General features: G+C 27.5%; 1 protein-coding gene across 3 annotated transcripts; it reads left to right on the top strand.

Moving 5' to 3' along the window:
• Positions 1-724: 724 nt before the first annotated feature.
• On the top strand, positions 725-24,200 carry LOC112594245 (cholesterol 7-desaturase). Of its 3 annotated transcripts, none has more exons than XM_025338936.1 (7): positions 725-829; positions 15,823-15,993; positions 16,708-16,903; positions 19,741-19,932; positions 21,058-21,488; positions 23,718-23,888; positions 23,966-24,127. In XM_025338936.1, exons 2-7 carry the CDS (start codon positions 15,829-15,831, stop codon positions 24,125-24,127), a joined length of 1,317 nt encoding a protein of 438 aa, XP_025194721.1. In that variant the 5' UTR covers positions 725-829; positions 15,823-15,828. The 3 variants fall into 3 exon arrangements, with proteins under 3 accessions (XP_025194721.1, XP_025194722.1, XP_025194720.1); XM_025338937.1 differs by lacking the exon at positions 725-829 and adding an exon at positions 7,087-7,110; XM_025338935.1 differs by lacking the exon at positions 725-829 and adding an exon at positions 10,512-10,638 and having other exon boundaries at positions 23,966-24,200.
• The last annotated feature ends 4 nt before the right edge of the window (positions 24,201-24,204 follow it).

Raw genomic sequence — 24,204 nt, 5'->3', positions numbered from 1 at the left:
ACGATGGCGATGGCGACGACGATGACGACGACGACCACGGCGGGAACGTGTTGCGCCCGTGGACGGGTGTAGCAGGCGGCGGGGTTGCGGCGGCGGTGCAGTTGTTGGGCGACGGTGGCGATCGGCGAAGGGGATTTTTTTTTTTTTAGATTTTTTTTCTTTTTTATCCCGAAAACAAAAAAAGCGTATATGTTATGTTATATATTAATATTGTTTGTAGCGAACTCCAGCGTTTACAGACTACCAATTTTATTACGTAAAATTCGGTTTTGTTAGAGTCGCGTGCACTCGACAAATTATGAAAACGCGTTTAATACTAACAGTGCGCGTCCGTGTGTGGACCTGGCTATATATAGGTGACATCGGTCTCGGTCATATTATTGTATATACAATATATTATAGCAGCGCACTCGGTTTTCCGATCTCCCCTCCCTGCCCCCCGGCAGCGAAGCACTATTTTGCACGCATATATAGTGTAAATATCGTATACATATAACGATATACGAGTATATCCGTCGCAACATATACAGGATGATTCGTCGTTAAGTATGCTCACCCTTTTTTCCTCTTCAACAACGTAGTTATTTAAAATCTGATTTTTTACAATCTTAAAAATCACCTAAAAATCATAATTTCAAATTCTTGAAATGTTTTTTTATATACCTACTTGAGAAGTGTACTGTTTTTTTTTTTTTGACGAGAACCCCCATTTTCTACTTTAAATTATTTAGTCTATAATTTTTCTGAAAATCTTGAAGTATCGAAATCAAAATTGGAAGTACTAAGGACAAAAGTTCGGAAGATATAAGATCCATGGTGATTTGAAAATGTAAGTAATTAATATTTATAATTTATAAAAATGATCCAATAAATACGATTTAACATCTCTTTTGTATTTTTGTTAAAACATTTTTATGGACTTGTATACCTCAGTATAAACATTATAAGCATTTTAATTCAAAAGTTTGTATCTATTCTATAAGTAGATCAAAAAATCCCAAGTATTTGAAAATATAACCTTTGAGTATAACTAAATACACTAGAAATCAGAGTTTGAATAAATTCATTTTTAAATGATTAATAGGGGTTGAGCATGTTTGGTGAATCACTCTGTATACGTATTTAAGTATAGCGTTAAGTGGGAATCGGACAAAAAGAGGAAGAACGCGCGTGAAAAAAAAATCGGAAATCCAAAAGGATACATCAGCGACTGTAATAATAATTATTCGTCATTATAGGTACAACAACATTATATCTAATACCATTATAAATCGATGGCGTGCGGCGGCGTTGTATGACGTATGATATTATATCATATTAGATAATATTTTCATCGTTATAAAATATACGTATATGCACTTGGACGTCCGTTTTTCCGGCCCGCGATATTAAATGAATAAAATTATCATTTCGCATTCGGTCACGTATATCCACGCGCTTGGATTCCACGGACTCGTCGTACCCCATCAACATATACCAAGCCTATTACGTTTTTTCATCTATCCGCCGAACCGGAATAGTGCACTGCTGCAGCCTGCAGGTAAGCGCTAACCTATAACCATTTACGACGTCTTCGTATCGCGATGTACGCATAATATACATATATGATGCACGCACGACGCAGAGAAGTTCTTCTCGACATCACGGATGCACACTATAATAATAACCATGATATATACCTGCCTGCCTATACACACGTTATATATACCGTTGTCGGAGCCTGCGATGGCCGTACAAATCTATATTTTAATAGGATTCAGTGGATTCACAGATTAATATGTATGATCCATGCGATACCAGTTTTCAAACACGGTTATACGATATTGTCGTCTCGGACTTTTGCTAAGAGTGTTTATGGTACCTATATATAATAATATGTGCCTTATTTTATGTATACGCGACGATAAATTCCGTTTGTTGGCGTTATTGAAATATAAATAATATATGACGTTAATAAAAAATATGGATTTTAATAGGTACAAAAATTGCATTTTCCAGAAAAAAAAACCGTTGATTTGGTATATTATATTGTAGATAATAGTATAAAAATAACGATGATATTATATAAGCTGCGTGTCTACCATACGGCTTAATCTACGATCGACCATATTAATATTTATGTGTCTCAAGAGTGTAAATCATTATATTATCCGTTAATGTTTGATTTTAAATACTTTATAATATTATTGATATAAAATCAGTATTTTTCTCTATAGGTACAACATTTACAATCTCCGACGGAAGTGGAATATTAAAAATATCAACGATTTTTACATAGACGTATAAATGATAAATATATTATACATAATAATGTTTTGGATCACTGACTTAAAAATTGAAGCATTACTCAAATTGAAACCCGGGTTGTATGTAAATATAAAATTTAGGACGTTTTATAGTATTACATAAGAAAACCCATCATACTTAACAACTCTTTTATTTCATCTTTATTGGTATTCTTTAAATGATCTATCATTTATCAATCTTATAATTAAGTTAACTGTACATGAAATATTTTAATTAAAATACAGTTTAATTTTATTATAATTTGATTATATACAGTATACACGTATTTCCTGGTAATCAGTAATAGTTTTGGCGGTAAAATATAATAATATCAAGTATCTATAATATTATATTGCGCATGTGCGTATTTATTAATATGTTATGATTGTCAAATTGTAAGTTGTTTGCACTACATTTTTTTTTTCGTTAATTTGAATTCGTGAAAAAGTACTTATTGACGTGTCCTTTACGCAACACCGAAATCCTAAAATTTACGGGAAATATTTTCACATTGATACATTTAAAACCAATATTTATAATATAATCTTTAACACATTACGTATTATCAAAGGGCTTATAAAAATAGTAGGTATTATAATAAACATTTGTAAATGAAATAATATAATACATATTATTTAATATTGTACTCGTACGTGTCATGTGAATGTAGGTTTACAATATACTATGTGATGTTTTTCGATTTCCATTCGTAGAATATTATTAATTGTTTTAAACATTACACAAAATTTGTATTAATGGTTCAAAAATTCAGCTGAATTGGATTTTTTTACTAATATGGACTCGTTTTGATGACCTGAAATTAAACCACGGTATTGTATTCTTTAGTCGATTTCACTGGAAATAGAACAACACTACAAATTATAGACACCGAGGAAAAACGTCATGGACTGTAATATTATATATTATTATATGTATATAAGTATTGTATTTCTAGCGTAGGCAGTAGGTGAATTAAATGCTAACACACTTAACATGTGCAGTTACACATCAATCAATATATGCAGTTAGTGTAAAATTTGTTTTTAACTTTTTCCTATTTATTATTTTATAATAGCAAGTGCTATATTATTATCACGACATCACGTATAAATCCCATGAAAACACGTTAAGACAGAATAAACATGACAATATTATTGACAGGTGTTATGATCATAATAAAGTGTATGTATTAATACAAAGATGTTGTTTTTATTGAAAAATTTGTTTTCAGTTAAAAATAAATTTTATTGGAAAACAATTCATAGTTTTCAATAATTATTTTCTGCTATTAGGAAATATATTATTTCCAATAAAATATGAAAATATATCTGTTGCGATGCAAATAATAAATGTGTATATAAATACATACCGATTATTTAATTTTTAATACTTACAAACAATTTATGTAATTTTAATTGCATTATACATTTTTTTACTAAGACGAAATATATTATTAATAAATAATAGAAAATAAATTAACATATTATATTGGGCACATGCGTAAATTCCATCAATTGTGACCTTTATAGACCTTTTTCATGTAAATTCCACCAATTTGTTTTTTCAGCTAAAAAAAAATGTTGATTCTACCGAAATTAGAAACATCTTCAGAGTCTAAAAATACTAATGTAAAGCAAATTCTAAGTAAATCATCTACTTCAGTTTTTGTTTTATACTCTTCCGTAACCAAATATTTCGATTGCTCACCACCAACTTTGTGTAATATGAAACCTACAACCCATCATTTTCAAATTTAGCCAAATTAAGATTGACGTGTTTTCAGGCCAAAATACATACCGGTGGATTTTGTATTTTTTTTCCATTAGAATAAAAAAAGTATCGGTGGAATTTACATGTTTTAAATTCAACCCAAAAATCGACTACCTGTAAATCGGTGGAATTTACAATCGCCCATTTTATTTTATATAAAAAATAATTTAAATAAATTATTTTTTTTAAATAAAATTCACCTTTTTTCTTTAGGTTCATCAAATTAATTGTGGAAGTTTGACAATTTAATTTCATAAATAATTTAAAAAAATAATTTCAAGATTACTAGTAAGAAATACATTTGATGGGTTATATTCGTATAGATCCTATGGTTTCCCCTGTTTATGATATATCTATAATGGCTATATTATTTACTTAAGTATTATCAATTTAATAGAGATTTAAATTAAACAAAAAAATATTACGTCTATTGAAAAATAATAAATAGTGTACTACAATAATACCTACATCAAATTATGAATGTTTTCAAATAAACCTTTTGAAGGATTAAAAACTTCATTTTAGCATAATAAAACATTGTATAGTTATAAATTACATGCAGCTATAAGACGTTGTATTTTTCGTAGGGGTAGTAACAGGTAAAAACAAGTTCGTTTTTTTTTTGTTTTTAATTAACTTGTGTTCTTTCTTTTTATGTTGTTATTATTATTATTATTTTACCTAAGAATTAGCCGTGATCCTGAAATGAAAATCTTGTTCTATTCAGATGATAAAACCGGTAGGCAATCAGCACACCTGTTTGTTATTCCTTAGAGGTTCAGACGACTGTTTCGCCTGTATTCTCTTTGCATACGTTCAACCAGAGACGAACAAAAAAAAAGTTATCTCACTGTATACATATATTATTTAATACGGCGGGTAATGGTCGGAGGCGAACAATGCCCGAAGGGTTACATCAAGGCCACGAACTAGTGGCCCAGTTTTATGGCGTTTATAAGGGCACGTTTACACCCTTTAACTAAACGAAACAAACATAGGTACTACTGTACAGTTTACAGGTAGTATATTCAAATAAAAAATTAAGTAACGCTCTTTGTTTAAAGAAAAAAAATAAAACTTCTTCACTTTTAAATCAAATATTTTATTAATCGTACATATGTAACATATACGAATAACTTAATTAAAATAACGAAATTCAGAAGTAAAATAATTCGTAAAACTAAAAAAAATATATCTAATTTAATTTATATATTATATTTTTTTTTTACACACATAATATTACATTACTTACCCATTGATTTTATTGAAACAAGTAATACATACTATAATAATCTACTAAAATATATATGTAAGTATAAACACAATTATCATTTTTTTATGCTTAATTTATATAAATAAGTATTTATAAAAATTATTTACCAAATTTATTTAAACATAACAAAATATCATCAATATTATTAAATAGCAATTCATTTAGGATCTTATAAATTATTTATGTATACCTTATATGTTATAAAATAGGTATACTTTTATAAATGCTTTAAGTTTTAAATTTATTAAATATAAGTTTTTATTTTTTACTACAGTTCAAACATAATAATTAAAAATTAAAAATCGTAATGATATTTTTTAGGCATTTTAATTTTATTTTTACAAAACACTTTTTAGTCTTTACTCGATATCTAAATAATATTGAATGATTTAAAGTTATGTTAAAATTTCTTATATCACTGCAAAAAAAAAAATAATAAAATTAAAAAAAAATAATCTCATGGTAAAAAGCCTTTGATGAATTTTATTCAGCAATAATATGTAACGACATATGTAATTTTGTTACCTATAAACTATTCTTAAAAATATATTGAATGAAAGTACTTAATATTACCATACCGCCTAGGTGCCTATCACCATGATTCCACTAATGGAATTTGTAATAAACAATTTATTAGTTTATTATTATGTTATTACTTATTCTTATAAGAGTTTTATTTTTGTGTTAGAGAATAGTCTTATACTGCACTGTAGAATATTTTAAAACAATGTTCGTACATAATTATGATCTGTAGACAATAAAAGAATATAAACAGTAAATATATAATTATAATATTGTGCTCACGTATAAATTTAGTATGTTAATGGTTCCGGTTCTGCGAATTATTATTTTTCTTTTAATAGTTTATTAACAGTAAGCAATTTACTTTTTAATTTTTTATTCATCGACAGGTGGTCATGACCGAATAACGGTACCTTAACCGTGATCGAGAGATCTATTACGTTTTTATGATTCAATTTGTTTTCGCCATATGAAAGCATTTCGTTGCACAACCTTGAACTTGGCCTCTAACCATTTTTTAACGTCACTGTCATACTTTACAAGCGTTTATATCTGTGCGGAATCATCACAACTCACAAACATTTCTTTTCAAGATGTATCATGGTTGTTGTGTATATTGTATTCACACTTTATTTCTTTTTATGTAAGCTGCACTGAATTAAACTTTTTTAATTTTGTATAAATATATTTGTTTTTATCTCGTGGATAGTAATATAGTCTATTTATTGATGTATTAATTGTGTTCCGGAATTTTGACAATATCGGCAAAATTGACACTCCCGTTGGTCGTTTTAGTACGACAGTGTTGACATTATTTTTTTATAAGCGATTTGCCCTAATTTAGGTATTTTTAGTAGCAATTTCTTTTTTTTACATGTTATAATATTCACGTTCTACATTATTATTTAATTCACAGTTCAGCAAAATCTACGAAGTTATTAGATCATATTATATACTAAATGTGTTTCAGAAATTTGTTTTCTTTTTTTGTTGTGCGTGAACACGCGAGCATTCATTTATTGCTGGAGAATTAAATATTGACAACCTTGATTTCGCTTAAATAAGTGTATGCGCAGCTAAAACGAATTCGGAATTCGAATGCGGCCAACTATAAGTAGATAGTGGAAAAATAAAAAAAACCACAAATTTCATATGTGTGAACGTACCCTGGCTACAACTGCACCACCAACTTTCAATAATGCCGAGTAATTGGTTCCTACAACAATTGGGGAAACAAAGAAGATCGTGCATTAACGAGGGTAGGTTTCTATACAAAATATATTACATAGGTAGGTACATGTTATATGACGTGTCTGTATACTGTCTACTACCTATATAAACGAGTGTGTGTGTATATATATATATATATATAGGTACGTACAGGCATCATACTTTATTACCAAAAAAAAAAAAAACAAAAAAAAAAACTGACCAGTGGTTACCATCAATCAAGTTGCCGAAGGGTGGCCAAGGTCGAATGTTATGGAGCACTCTGTGCTCTGTAACAGTGAAACCAAGGACAACCACTCGTAAAATGATTTTTGTTTCTAAAATTCGATGGCGACTGGAGGAGTGATGCCATCAGTGAAATTGAACACTTTTTCACCTAGATATTGATGATAGAATGATTATAATATTAAATAAACTGCATGTACGCACCGTTCATATTTATACTCGAGTTGATCATGTACAATTTGTGCAGAGGTAATATTTCTCACGAATTATCAGCACTAAACAAGAAGATTTACATGCCATGTAAAAAAAAAAAAAAAAAAAAGGGAAATGTGCATAAAAATAAATAAACAATCTGCATAGCACGCTGAAATATACACGTTTTGCAGCTAACTATCTATATTATATTATTATCATAATAGTATATTCGTAAGTAGTTAAGTGTCTCGGGCGTACCTACGATGTACTATTTGTAACAGATAGCTCATTAAAAATAACACACACTATGATAATATGATCTATTAAAATTTTACTTGCAGATAATATAATTATCGATTCAATAACGAAATATTCTCGTATAGTACATAAATATTACCATAAAAATTACTAAACCATTGCTAAACCTTTATGTTATACGGGTATTATTATTATACAATACTATGTGATTTTTACGCTTTTTTATTAATCAAACAAAATTCATGTTAAATCTATCATATTTATTTAAATTACAACATAATAAACATGTATTATCTGAAGCATTATAATTTTATTATGTATAATACTATAATATGCACATTAAATTATAATATATTTATAAACATGTATATTACTATATACCAATACTGTAGTTATTTTACAATTAAAATGAAAAAATGAAAAATGGTAAAATAAATTTGTTCTTTTTATTTAAAAAATAAAATCTACCTACATAAAGTATTTTCATTACAGATTAAAATTTGATAAAATTTCAACCACTTCGATTAAAATTTTCTATATATAAATATTTTATGGTAATTGCATTTTACATTTTTATTGAATCACTCGTTGGAAAATTTGTCTTGTCTATAACTGTTTTTGATAATATTTTTACTGATCCGACAGTATATGTATATATTTAACATATGATGTCATATTATGTAAATACACATTAATAAACTAATAATTATGCAACTATATATAAATGCTAAATTCCAAACAAGTTTTAATAAAAAAAATTACAATCTTTAATACTTAAATTTGTAGATAGACCTAAAGGTTATGGAAAAAAATAATTTATTTAAAAAATAATATCATTTGCTATTCACGTGAAAATAAAAACGAAATGAAAAAATATCCAGTAAAATAATATTGAATTAAATTGCCCACAACCATACGTTTTAATTTTAAATATAATTGTATTTATAGTTAAATTTTGAAATTTAACTGTATAAGTTGTTTAATAAAATTAATGTGTTAATATTTAAGACATAAGATATTTTAAAGCCAAATTTAAGAAAAAAATAGTCATTTGTGTCGTCACAATAAATTAAAATATTTTACTGTATATTATTAATGAATATAAAAATAAATATTATATTATTGTAAGTTATTTTAATTTTAAAATGTCATTTAATAGTTAAATGTAAAATTGTTCAAGTATTCTAACGGATAGGTTAAAAAAAATTATTAAATTGTTTATAACTTATTCTTAGTTTTATATTTATATCACCTACAACTTACAAGTATACATTGTATACAAATTTTCAATAAAAAATAAATAAATACTTTAAAGCATTAAAAACTATACATTTTTCACTTCATTCAGAAAAAAAAAAATATGATACTTAAGTATAAAATAAATTAATCATTAAAGTAATATTTGTAATAAGTAATAGGTAACTAATAAATATATCCATTTATAGCATTGTAAATTACCTTTAGCTAGGTAACCTCTTTAAATCTGTCTTTATAGTTTCAATCTAATCACGCTGTATACACATATTTTTACTCTGTATAAACTTAATGACAATATTAAGCTAAATAGTAAGAACTAAATACTAATAATTACTTTCAATTTCTTAGAACAGCATGATCCAGTATATTTTTGTAATATTATTATACATCACACACGTGCACACGCTCACACGCACACATATATATATAATCTTCTTATCTGTATTTTTTCTAAATGAATACTATTTGGTAATTTGACAGTGAATCATTTCAATAACAAATAATTGTTTACAAACATTGAGCACACATTTTGGTCACAGTTTTTTTAAAGTCATAAAACAACAAATTTAATTTTTGAAAATTAATTATGAATTTGACGCCCCAAAGGCCATAAACATGCTGTCCTAGGTATAAAATATTTTTTAAGCAATAAACAAAGTGACTTTGAACAGGTAACTTGAAATTAGAAATTTCAGGAGGCGTAGCTTCCTTGTAAAGACATTGGTGTACTGTCCACTAATGACATAGGTACAAAAAAATGCATATAATATACATATTTATTTTGGATGTCTTTCACTGCGCAGCGATGCACAGTTAAAAATGGCTAGCGTGACTGCATCAAAATTATTGTTATAAATCACAACAATAATATTATCGTTATAAGTTTAATACGTACACACAACACAGAAAGATAATTACCTATACTATGTAACATCATTCCATAGGAAATTTCATGAGGACGTCGACCACGTGTGGTGAAAAATTAAAAGACAACCTATAGCGCAACAACCATCACTATAGACGGATCGCATGTGTTTTACAAATATGATTGTGTATAGATGATGCGATGACGACGACGATGACGATGATGATGATAATAATAATAATAATAATAATAATAATAAAGGCATTATATTATTGTTCCCTAGGTAGATAGAGGTGTGTGTATAATGTATTATATATAATATAAACATGTATATGTAATCATATGCGTGTAACGATACCTACGGCGATGCGACGGCCGACCAGCCGGTTCCAAAGATCCGCGCAACAATCACAATAATAAAATATAAAAAAAATACAATAATAATAATAATAATAATAATAATAATAACGCGCGCATACGAAAGGTTTTGGACGCAGCCGCAGCCGCCAATTCTCTTTCTTTTGCTTTAAACACCTTCTCCTCTTTCTTTTCCCGGTGCACTCGTCGTCCTTACCCTTGACCGCTAACATTTCAAACGTGTTTTTCCGTTACCGGCATACCAGTGCGAAAACGATTTTAAATTTATTATCGTTTGAATAACACATTATTAATGGGCGCGCGCGTTAAACACGAATAGTTTCATTAAAATCGTGTTCCTATACGCCTGGCTATAAAACCGATGTTATTAATATTTTACGTAAGTACGCATATTCGTCGTTGTATTCGTATCATCGTCTTATAAAATTATTTGAAAAATGTCGATCGTGATTATTCAACTATTTTGTGCTGTACAATCATACGTGTATTAAGCTGTTAAGTGTTATCACATTTACATTTTAATGTTTGTAGCGTTTATTTATATGTTTTTAAAACAAAAAAATATTAATTGATGTTTTTCACTTTTCAATTTTATAACGGCTATTGCCTATCGATTACTTAAATTTATAAATTCATATTCTCGAGTAGAAAATTTTTCTGAACTTTTTTATGTTACGTGTATATTATTATTATACCACGATTGAGCCAATAGTAGTTTATTTTATTTTATTTTTTTCAAATCATCTTTGATATACCGGTGTGTAGTGAAACGAAATTTCGCTTTTTATGCCATGTAAGCACTATATGGGGCTATTACCACTGAGTATGTAAGACGGTTTTAAATTTGTTAATACTTTATTATTCTAAATAAATGTGTGAGTTATAAATAATTAACTAATGATCCAATATAATTCGGTATTATGTTGTGTAACTATTAGGTACCTACATATAAATAATAAAATAATATAAAATCAATACAAAAAAAAATATATATATAGTATAAAACATATAAATATAGGAAGCTAAAATGGTGACATAATTATTAAAAGAAATATTAAAATTGTTGCTGACATTTTTTAATTAATGATAAACTTTACCCTGCCTTAAACAGTTAGTGAATTAATCGTTGAATTATTTATACTTATATATTAAAGTACAGTAATATAGTGAACACGTAGAAATATATTATCAAACAAATTTAATATACAGGTAATATATGTATGTACTATGGCTTATAAAGGTGAAATGTGGACTGTAGCCAATGTGATAATGTACCTATATATTATTATCCAGATCATTGACACTCTCGAGATTAGAAACTTTAGTTTCGTACATTAACCAGCTATTAATATGTACGTTAGACATTAAATAGTATTATGATAACTAATGAGCAATAGTTATGAAAAAAAAGAACGCAGATGAAATAAATTATTACATGCGAGTTACGGGAAACAAGCAAATGAAGCCTCCTGAATGCCCCTCATTCATTTAAATTTTGAGAGATAAAATATGGTCATTTAATTTTGAATACAACTAATGACAATGTAAATTATTACAAAAAAAATAAATAATTGTATGTAGTAACATACCAAATGTTAAATTAGATACCAAATGTCAATTAATTTTTATGAACATTTTGTCAAATGAAAAATCGTTTCGGAAATATGTCTTTATTATGGGTTTGATCAAGGTTATTAATTTTATTTTTCACAGACTGGGTTTTTTTTCATAGGTATGTATAGTTTGTAAATATATTTGTTTAAATAAAAACATGCTTAACATGATATGGAATTAAATTTAAAAAAAAAAACATCTCAAGTATTTTTACTCAAACAGAATGAAAAATAAATTGAATATCGTTTATTTATAAATTTAATGTTTAAGAATCAATTTAAATTGATTTATTTTTATTATCGCATTAAATATATTAAAATAATTAATAATTATCTAACCATAAATTTAATAATTGTTTAGCATTTTTTTATTTTATTTAACACTAGTATATTGAACTACTACAGTTCTCCCAAGTATATTTATGAGGAGAGCGTAAAATGCTTGTGCCATTGTATGTACCTACATTCAAATTTGAATAAAAATTATAGTTATCTAGTCTATACTTTGGCTATAAATATATTGGTTTTATGTTATTATTATTATTATTATTATTATTTAAATTTAAGTGTGTATTTTTAAACGATAATTATAATTAAACATATTTGGGTTTTTTATAACCAACCATTTCTAAATAAACCCCTGACAGCTTCACATAATAAATATTATTATTTGTTTGAAACAGATAAATATATATTATATTATGAGATATTTATGAACTTATAATTGTTATTAATTTACATAATAACCATAACACGGTATAGCAACAGTTATTTTAACTGCGTAATGTATAACACATTATATACTTCCTAATAGTTATACTTCACATCATCGGGAAAATGACAAAGACAATGAGCACATTGTCAATTTCGGACTTTAACCATAATATTAAACATAATATACCTAATATAAAAGATAAACAGTTTAATAAAAAATATAACCTACAGTAGTGAGAATCGCTATCATTCAGTGAGACGAGTGAGGCACATCTTCACTTTTACAATAAAACTACGAGAGAATATGAAAAAATAAATATAAATATTTTAATACATGTATTTAGTTTTAATGTTTATCTTCACATTTAAAAATATATTTTTTCATTATATAATAATTTTAACTAACAAATGAATTCATTAAATTATAAATTTAGAAGCACAACTATTTTGATATAGTTACTGTTATGCTATCGACGTTTACATTTTACCGCGAGCTAGGAGTAAAGTATTTTACCTTAGTTGATCTGTATTCTGTAGGTATAGCAATAAAAATATATTATATCATATCACATCTCGATTTATATTTCTTCAGAATAATTGCCTTATTATCAAATGAGTGTAAATGTACTTTTAGTTCTACGAACAATTTAGTGACTATCAAAAGGAATGCATTAAGTTTTATTCATATTTCTTCCCTAATATTTATAAATTATGTTGAACCTCCAATTAAAAAAATTTAAACTAGAATCGTATGCATTATCTTGAATACGCAAATGAAAGAGATCTAATAAAGAAGAATGTTGTTTTAAAAGAAAGAATGCTGAAATAAATTTCACATACTAAAAATTATGGAATTTGATTTAAAAAAATTTTAATAAATTTCCTGATTAGTTATAATTTATAACTTATAAATAATATAAATGTTAATAATGTTAATCATTGTTAAATTTTTATCTTAATACACGAAAAGCAAAATAATATTTATTGTAATTATTGATAAATTTTACTTGTAATGGTGTTTTAGATTTCAACTACTTATGGTTGGAGATGAATCGTTGGGGTGTGTAGGTGAAGCCCGCCACAGGTTAGGTCATGATAAGGAATGCACATTTTTTAAGTCTAAGAGTCCCTTTATTTTATTTTTTCAATTTGAGCGCTGCATATAAATATAATAAATCTAATATATATATATATATAAATATTAAATATAGTATACCTAATATGATTATAATAATTATAATTAATAAATATATATATTGTTAATTGTAACTTGTATTTAATATGCATTTATTTGATTATCTATCTCTTCCAGTTACCCTGTGGTAAAATACATTTTAGAGGACTGATACTCTGAATATTCAGAGTTCGTTACATCGGTATTTGTGTTATATACCACGATATTTTTAAGGGAACGACAATTTAATTTGTTTTATTGAGATTTTCGTTATACCGAGCTTTAATGTATCACGAGTTGGCCGTGTATACATAATATATACATATATGTACCATATATAGTGTAGTGCGCACAAACGTAATTTTCTACTTGGTCAAAGTCATGAATAAATCATTTAACACATATTCTCATATATATATATATATACTGAACTACAGATAGGATATACATAAAAATGTATGTATACGCTGATGATCGTATGCGGACCGATAAGATTTTTACATCATCATAATAATATACAGTCTTGGCCACTAAACCGTCATCCATATATAGGCAAACACATTTATAATAGTATAAGGTAGGTGTAGGTATACAGAGTCGTTCAAATTGTCACGTTAGTCTTATAGGTAAATAATATAGTGAAGTAAAATATTAATAGATAGGTATAGATACGTATAATTTTCTCCTAGTCAAGCAAGCATAATATTTAATTTATAAGTCATGAGATTCGGGTATTACGAATACGAATCGTGTTTGTAGCGAAAGGAATGACTTTAAAAATTCAATCAACCAAACTTTTTCTAATTTTTTTAGTCTCTGGAATGAGGTATTCCATGGAATAAATTTGTGCATTTCATATGACCTAATACCTGTGGTGAGAATTAATTTTAAAACACTAGGCGATTTATGTTATGCTAAGTGCATTCTTTTTCCAATATGCTGAATCGCAACATGTGTTGACCACGTTCAAAATGCATTAAAAAAAAAAAAAATTATCAATGACTTAGGTTATTTTATATAATATGGTATATATTAATACATTTAAATCTACCTTTGATTTTTAAATGCGAATCTGCAATATTTATATTTTTTTTTATTTGATATTTACATTTCATTATTTAAATAATAATTAACAAGTAAACATTTATAAATATTTAATGATTTTGAAAAAAAGAAACAGTCACAAAGTCAAGCTTTGATATATTAAACATATAATAATAATTTTTACACATTATTTATACAACTATAAATTGAAAAATAAAATATTTTTTCACTGGCTAACTTTCATTGTAATAGCTTCCGAGTTGGTATTACAATATATACAGTAATACAATATTTACGTTTACTTTTTAAGACAATATACTCTGCAGAATGACAAATTTTGGTGAACATATGATGACTGAGAAAAGTTCATCTGAATTTTATCTATATGAAGTATTGTAACTACCTATAAAAATTATTCAAAATAATAATAATTACAATATAGTAATACCATAAACAAAATAAAATCATCTAAAATGATTACATCTACATTTGTTAATAATAATTTATCAAGACATTAAAAAATTAATTAATGTGTTGTACAAGTCATTATTTTTAAATTTTTTGTTAAGCATCGTTGTTTAGTAAAAACTGCAATAGTAGATTAAAGTGTCTGCAGGTCGTGAAACGTCATACAGGTTTTGGACAACTCTGTATGTCATGAATTATGATAATATGTTATACGCAAATTGATCATGAATAATATGTAAAATATTTTCTTATATTTCAATGTGTAATCCAATAAGAAACGTTCAAGTACAAAACAAAAGGTAATCGTTAAATAAAATTTAGATATAGGTTATACCCACCGATATAGAGAATGATTATCTACCTAAACGCATTTATGCCACTCACAACCCCTGCAGGGGTCCTCAGTTCATAAACTCGGGTGGCTTACGCACGTTGTGTGTGGATCTCGCATGCATCTGTTATTTTTTCGTACAATTTCCGAAGATAAAAATTCAGTGAAATACTTTAAATAATTATAATTGATATACAAATATTACAATATTATTTTTAGGTAATCATGGAAAAATCGTTATTTTCTTTTTTGGCCGTCTGTCTATCGATTCAGTTGGTGCGTGAATACTGCAGTACCGACTGCTGCAAGTACGTGGCTATAGGAGTTTGTGCATCATTGGGACTGTGGTACGGTTACCACTTTTTGATCAGACCATTGGATATACAAAGGGTAAACTAATGATGTTAGACAGCGTATAAAAATACACTGTCTATTTAGCTTATAATATATAAGTAAATAAGTATAGGTATATAACTGCAATCAGTGGCGTAACCTCAAAATTTGGTCCCCGGTAGCAACGTTTTAAATGTCACTACCCTTTCAAGTATCTGAGGTATCTCAGATAGATTCATTCACTAGCTAAAATTATTTAAGTTAGTACATAGGTACCTAAAAATTATATTTACAGAACAGTTACAGAACTCGTTGATTTTAAGTGTTTTAACATTTTAATGTTTTTTTAAAAAAAAAAAACATAAAGACTTAAAGATTTTAGTCAACATTTTTAATTTTCTATAGTCATAATAATCATATTAATACAATAAATGTGTAAGCAATAGATTTATTAAACTAAAAATAGCATAAGTACCTAATTAAAACAAAGATTTCATAAATAGTGCCTATATTATTAAAAAAAAAAAACCTTATGTTCTTACTCCGGGCCTGTCGCCTGGATACTTATTCACTGTACGCCACTGATTGAAACATGATAATAATAATATTAAATATTAAATTATTATATTGACACACAAACTATTGCGATAGGTAAAGTGATTAATTGGTAAATTAGGGTTCTTATTATATCCATAGTATATTTTTTAATGTATAATATTATAAACGCTTAGACGTTTTAATTATAAGTTGCTTCTGTTTAAATATTAAAAGAAATTGGCCGATGTGGGTTACGAACAGCACTTCACACAAAAGCAATGGGCGTCAAAGGATAAATTACATTTAATACAATCCATGATGAGACTAAGGAAAAAAGGAACGTTACCACCAGTTTATCCGAATGGATGGTTTGCGCTACTAGACTCGGATCAAGTTAACGTCAATCAAGTTAAGTACGTGGCGGCTTTAGGTAAGTTACAGTAATATACTACTATATTTTTAGAAAAATTAAATTAAAAACGCATCTATATTTTATACAGACTATACTGTAGGTTTGCATCTAAGCAGAAATCAAGTTAATAATTTCCTTATTATTTTTACCGGGAAATAAAATTTAAGTTACCTTATTGATCTCTGTCAATTGATTAATTATTATATTATAAGAATATTATTTAATTACCTATTTGAAATAAAAATTTATCAGTAGAATATATTCAATTTTAATTTAATAAATAATTTTTATTATTATTTATTAAGCAATAATTGCGTTTCATGTATAGAAGTAATTAAAAATGTGTATACTATTTAGAAGAGATTAACCTTTGTTTTAAGAAACTGGGTATTTTAATATTTACTATATAGATTCTGAGCGAAGCGATATAATCAATATGATTTAACAATGATGAGTGTTTGTTTTTTTTCTGTGCCTGTCAACTATATTATTGCAGGAGACGTAATAATGCTTAGATATTCAACTTTAACATCTGAATTAAGTGTGACATTTTCAATATATTTTATATACGTGCTCTAATGTAAAAAATATTTTGACCGTTTTTAAGCTAATTATATACATTTTACAACAGTTTTTTTTTTTTAGTTTTTTCAACAAATATCAATAAAAGTTTTTCGTTCAGGATCAAAAACCCTATAAATATTATACAAAGTTTCTCAAAAATTTATATAACTGGACTAAAAAAAAAAAATTGAGCATAACTCCATAAATATTTTTACGAAAGTTAGAAGTTTAAATTTTAATTAAATTGAGTATTCACGCGTATAGAAATGATTTTCTTATTTTTCAGTGATTCAAAAACGATTAACTGTTTTATCATTTTCTATACATGTCAAGTATAATCAATAGTTTTTTTTTTTTATGAATGTTATAACAAAATTTTTTATTAAATTAAAATTGTTAAAAAGTTTGAAAATTGTATACAAGATTTCTTACATACAATTCATACTTAAATCAAAAAAATAAAAATAAAAGTGTTTTCATAAATATTTTAATTTCAAATTTGGATAAAATTAGATAATCAAACAATAAAATAATAGTTTTAATTATTTTGTTGTAATTCATAAGTATTATTCGTGGAGACTTCAAAATCTTATATACATAAATATATTATTTAATTATGTATACATACAATAACATTTAAAAAAATATATTGATTCATTTTATGTTATTATCTATTTATACCTAATTTATTTTAGTATATTAACCCATATTTGCATAATATTATTAGTTGAACAAAATTTTTTGAATTTTCGGTTATTCCACGATTTTTTGACACTGAAATGAAAAACTATTGTAGATGTTTTAACTGAACGGTATAATTTATTCATACATCTGTGCTGTCTGGATGAACAAATTTAAAAGTGGAAAAGACCTTGACTCCTAAGACAACGCGTATGAATTGAACTGAAAAATAAAATAGTGAAATTCACTTTCAATCAGATACATTACAGTCTACAGTACACACCCTACTACATTGTAAAATAATGTTATTACATTTATATTATTAGTGCTAAACATGTAATTTAATACCTGCAACTGTGTCTATTTAACAGAATATTAATTTTATATTTTTGAATCGTAAAATAAAATTATTTTTAATATTAATTTATGATTCACTAGTTAGATGTTGTAATTTATAGATTTTATGATTATTGATCAGCCATTTAAAAAAAAATTAACTTTTATTATTTACTAACAGGCAACAATACGCATAAAGTCATAAGACTCATAAGATTGTGTAACTAAAATAAATAAATAATGGAACTGTTAAAGGTATAGACAGAGATTGTGGGGAGCTTAACTCATTTCCAAAAAAGATCGAAAGCCCCCCAAAATTATTAAACATTTTTCAAAATATTAAATAAGTACCTATTTTGTAATAATGCAAAGAAAGATTTAAGCCCCCCTTAAATTCAATTAAATATTCACCTATGGTTATATATAGTCCATAGCAAAATGTGCAGATTTCAATAAAATTATTCAACCTACCGGACCACCACGATCGGTTGAAATAAGCCTAAAATCTAAATCCGGCTTAGATATATTAAGCTGTCGCATATCCATCCATATTATTATCTATCATATACAAATATAATTTTAAATATTTTAGTATAGGTAAGTAGATATTTTATTATTAATAATGTTGAAACAATTTTATTAACAAATGACAGATTATAAGTACATAAATAAATATAATATACTTGAAGGTACATACAGTGGTGTGGCGAGTGCTATATTAACTGCAGAAAAATACATATTTTTAGACCCCCCTCCCTCAAATAAAAGTATTAAGTGCCAACATCTTTTCTAAGTGTCAAGTATTATTATTTATTATCGAATAATATCTACTCGATATTTTGATTTATTCAAAGCGTCCCGCATTCTCTTTTCTCTTGCATTACTATAAATACAGTAAATATACAGGAATGTTGGTTCATAAATATTGTAGCACCGGGTAAGGGGGTACTTCCTCAAAATATAACGAGAGAAATTGCCTGTTTGGGACCTATGTTCGCCACGCTACTATGTACATAGCACCTGTAGTGCATGTACTACTGAAAAAGTCCACTCAGTAGCATCTATTGATTCAACTGCAGTAAAGTCTGAGAACAAAGTATCTATGGGTTGTAGCCGCTGTAGGTACATTGTACATAACTTAATTAATAGTTCATACATAACTGTTCGATAATATAATAATTGACTTTAACAAGTGCCTAAATGAAAGCACAACGAGTCGATAACCTATTGAAAACAAGTGTTTGTATAATATTAAATTAAATTATTCATTTTAGGAGAAAATTTTGCAGTGTTTCGTGCATCCAATGGTGACGTTAACATCCTTAATGCTTATTGTCCTCATCTGGGGGCTAATATGGCTATTGGAGGAATAGTAAGAGGAAACTGTCTCCAGTGTCCATTTCATGGATGGACATTTGACGGTACCAGCGGGAAGTGCGTCCGAATACCGAACGATTGTTCAAATGGTAAAATTCGTACCTATATATATCATAGTTTTTGTATCTATATAAATCTGCTACCATTATACATAGGTACCTACGTAGTACGTAGGCACATTCTACATGAATAGAGGACATTATTTGTCTTTAATGTATATTTTTATTATATATTAGATTGCATTTTTCTTCTATTTAAACATATACCTATGTCGGCTATGTCCCTATTGTGTTCTAATGTACTCATGTAGGTACTTATGTAAATCGCTATATTATAGAATATTTGCGTTAAGATTTCGCCGATTCCGTCGGTACCTGCAGGTCCACCTGATAGTTTTAAAACGAGCTATTAATTCCACAAAATTTTAAATTCTGAGTTTAACATTAACAGAAACACGCGGGGAAAATATAAGCTTTCCAGATAAAAATTACAAATCATAATTTTTTTTAATTTTTTTTTAAATTGATACAATGTATAAACACTTTATTGCTATTTAATAGTTTATATTCGATTTTATCGGATTAATAAGTGTAGTAACTGACAAGGGTTCAAAATGTAAAAAAAAATTATTTATAAAAAATGTACACGGTGAATTATTGTTTATATTTTATATTACACATATTGATTTTAATAATTAGATGCGGTATACGTGACGCATTATTTTTTAACTATTATAGGTTAAAACCTATGTTTATATACATTTTGATTATACTATATATATGTATTAGACGTCTATAAAGACATAAAATTATTTCTAAGAATGTAAACCTATTTTTGATATTCTATCATTGGTTTCCTGTAGTTTTATTACATTGTTATACACACTTAGGACTGTAGGAGTGAAAAATTATACTACCTATTCCAAGCATGTCTATTCGCATACCTATCTTGTCCCTCAATTACAATCGAAACGATAATAATTATAATTAACAAAATAATAGGAATGGGTAACACCCCGAACAGCCACAGGTGAAATTGGTATTCTGCCGCGGGAGTGGAATCGACGGGTTGTTTGACTATAGGTACCTACTAAAGTACTACCTACTGACGGAATCGATGGATTCTCTCTTACCGCGCTTATAGTTTATATACACATCGATTTTGCGACACGCGTGTAAAACCGAAAACGTTTGTGTTGGCGGATGTGCACGCAGGACTGTTGTCGAGGACGGCGTCGGTGAGGAGATGGGAGTGCTGTGAAGCCAACGGCTTCGTGTTCGTGTGGTATCACGCGGAGAACGAGGCGCCGTCGTGGCGCCCGGCCAGCGACGCGGATGTGACAAGTCGGGGATGGACGTACCGCGGTCGCAGCGAGCATTACGTGAACGCGCACATCCAGGACATACCGGAAAACGGGGCGGACGTGGCCCACCTTCCGGCTTTGCACGGGCACATGGCGCTCGGCGGCCAGTACGCCGCGCAGGCCGACCAGTCGCCGTGGAGGTGGCTCGGCGTCCACGAGTGGACGGCCGCTTGGCGAGCGGACGGCACCCACGGGCGGCACGTGTCCGCGCTCGACCTGCAGCACAGGCTGGTGGTGTTCGGAAAGTTCGCCGTTTTCAAAATGAACGTCGAAGCGCAACAGGTACACAATAATATCCATACGGCCATATTTTGCCTATAAATATATTTGGGCCGCGCATGCGCACAAGCGCCCAGGCTGGGCTCGAGTCAACTGGTTTTTTTCAACGCGTCCGAGTTAGAAAAACGCAAGTCGAGTTCAAAGCAATGAGTTACGCATTTATGTGTATTTAACCGGAGAGGGTTAAAACTCGAGTTAAGGTTAATTGACAAGTTGAATAATGAATAGGAGAAAAAAAGTATTTGTCGACTTTACCTACATCGACATATTTGATTGAAACACATTGTACCATGTACGATGTACCTAATGTTGTTAAATTCGATTCAACGATAAATCTGCAATGCTTACGAAAAACGATTCCGATGCGAGATAGTCTGTCAACTTATATGACTAAGTACCAATACTTTAATATTTAATGATAATATACATGCCTATTTATATAGCTTTTATAGTAGATAATTTATTTTACTATTTGTAATACGGTAAAATGAATTAATTTTTGCCCAAAATAATGCATTTGTTATATTATTTATATTATTAGGTAATATTTCATTATTATCAATTTATTAGGTATAATAGTAGGTACCTACCTATATATACTTCTATTATAAACTTAGTTATTATTTATGAAAATATACAGACTTACGTAGAATGACGAGAATAGGTTCGTGGTAGAAATAGAAAATAGGCAATAGCCAAGGGCGCCCATATGGTGCGGCAAGGAAGGGACATGTCCCTCCCTGGAAAATGTTTAAAATGTTGAAATATTGTTTATTTAAGATCTACAATGAGTGAAGATAGACTTGAAGGATTATGCATGATAAGCGTACATAGGAAAAAATTGATGATAAAACGAATGAATATACATAGAACAAGTAATAAATATATTTGGTGTTTAAAAAAGAAATTTACAATTTTTATGATTAATTAATATTTTAATAAATTTATGTTATTAATCAAATGAAAATTCAATAAATAACTTTTATGGTTAATTGGTTAAATAATTATTATTTTATAATTTTCCAGTTTGATATATAAAATATAGTATAATGTTAAATTGTAAACCCTTTCCTATCTTATGGACATAATTAAAATTTTGTCTCCCCCTTGAGAATTTTTCTATGGGGCCCTTGGCAATAGCATAGCATTTAATCTAGATTGATTTCTGTAGTTCTGTGTAAATACTGTAAATTATATTATTAAACGTAAAAATTTCAAATTTCCGCAAACACTTTTTTTTTTAATTACAACAAAGTTACTAAAATCGTTTTTATTTGTTTAAATACCTAGTTTCATGGGTCTAAATTTACACTTAAAAGTTCTATAAAATAATTATGTTCATTTATATTTTGGTTAAGTTAGATCCCATAAACTGCTTATTTGATAACATTAAGAGTGTTCAAATTTTAAATTTATCAATAAAAAATTGATTTTTTGTTTATAAATAATTTTAAAATTTTCGTGATTTTAAAAAAAATGTGTTCTTTAAACGCTTATAAAAAAATCAAAAATTTTTGAGCGATATTTATATATAGAAAACATGAAAACTAAAATAAATTTGAAAATATACCATAGCTACAAAGTGAATGATGATATAAACATTTGGTTAGCATTTTAAATATCTATTTATTCAGTTTTAAGCTTAAAATTTGGAAAAAATGCTGGTTTTTACTTAATTTACATAATTTTGTTCTATTTTCCCCAGTTATTAAAATATTTCAGCATTTTTTTACTTTTGACACATCCAAGTACAAATTAAATCCAATTTTGGTATTAAAAATCACTCACAATGTTGAAAATTGAAATTATTTTACTGATCCAAAAAGTGATAACAGCCACAAAAATAAAAAATAAACATCATTAAAATCAATAAATAAGACTAATTTAGACTTATTATGTCTTATACATTTTTACCTTATTTATGGCAGTGATTAATATGTACTATCTATTAAGATAATAGACATCTATAAATTTTAAGTACTTACCTAATACTTAACTATACTTTTTTAATTGGTACCTAGTAAGTAGTAAGTACTAAGTATGATATAAATTATTACAAGTTGTACTAGTTATAGTACTAAAAAATAATCATTGAAATTGCAAATAAACGCGTTCATTGATAACAAATTATAATAATACACAATTTTTTTCTAATTTCATGGCAAGTTGCGATGTTGCATGAAAAAAATGATTAATAATGAATTATTGAAATATTCAATATTTTTTTTATAGATAGGGCCTGGATTAGTGATATTAAATTTTAAAACCAGTTTTGGGCCCATAAAATTGGTCCAAGTAGTCACACCTGTTGAGCCATTGATTCAAAAAGTTGTTCATCGTATCTACTGTCCAATGTATTTATCACTTTATGCTTCAATAGTTTTATTTATGGAAGCTGTAATGGTTAGTTTATTAATAATTACTGTTGTTTAATAATTTTTACAAATTGATACTTAATTATAATTATATTTTAATTACAGTTTGAAAGAGATGTAGTCATTTGGAACCACAAGAGTTACATTGAAAAGCCTTTAGCTTCAAAACAAGAATCAACACTTTTGGCACATAGAAAATGGTACAAACAATTTTATAGTGCTAATAGTAAACAATTCAGCAATAGAAAAGAAACAATAGAATGGTGAATAAATATATTATAATTAAACATAGCTGAAAAGTATTACTAAATATAATATAGTAGTATAGAAGATATATAAAATGA

Source organism: Melanaphis sacchari, unplaced genomic scaffold (assembly GCF_002803265.2).
Source record: "Melanaphis sacchari strain LSU unplaced genomic scaffold, SCAv2.0 Contig225_pilon_pilon, whole genome shotgun sequence".
Lineage (NCBI taxonomy): Eukaryota > Metazoa > Arthropoda > Insecta > Hemiptera > Aphididae > Melanaphis > Melanaphis sacchari.
Note: the sequence above shows the minus strand (reverse complement) of the source record. Positions and strands in the feature narration are given on the sequence as shown.

Bases quoted from the DNA above. Each gene is read 5' to 3' on its own strand.
- LOC112594245 (XM_025338935.1), top strand. The intron at 15,994-16,707 runs GTAAACTAATGA...AAATATTAAAAG, and splicing joins GACCATTGGATATACAAAGG to AAATTGGCCGATGTGGGTTA. The intron at 21,489-23,717 runs GTACACAATAAT...TTTTTTTTATAG, and splicing joins TGAACGTCGAAGCGCAACAG to ATAGGGCCTGGATTAGTGAT.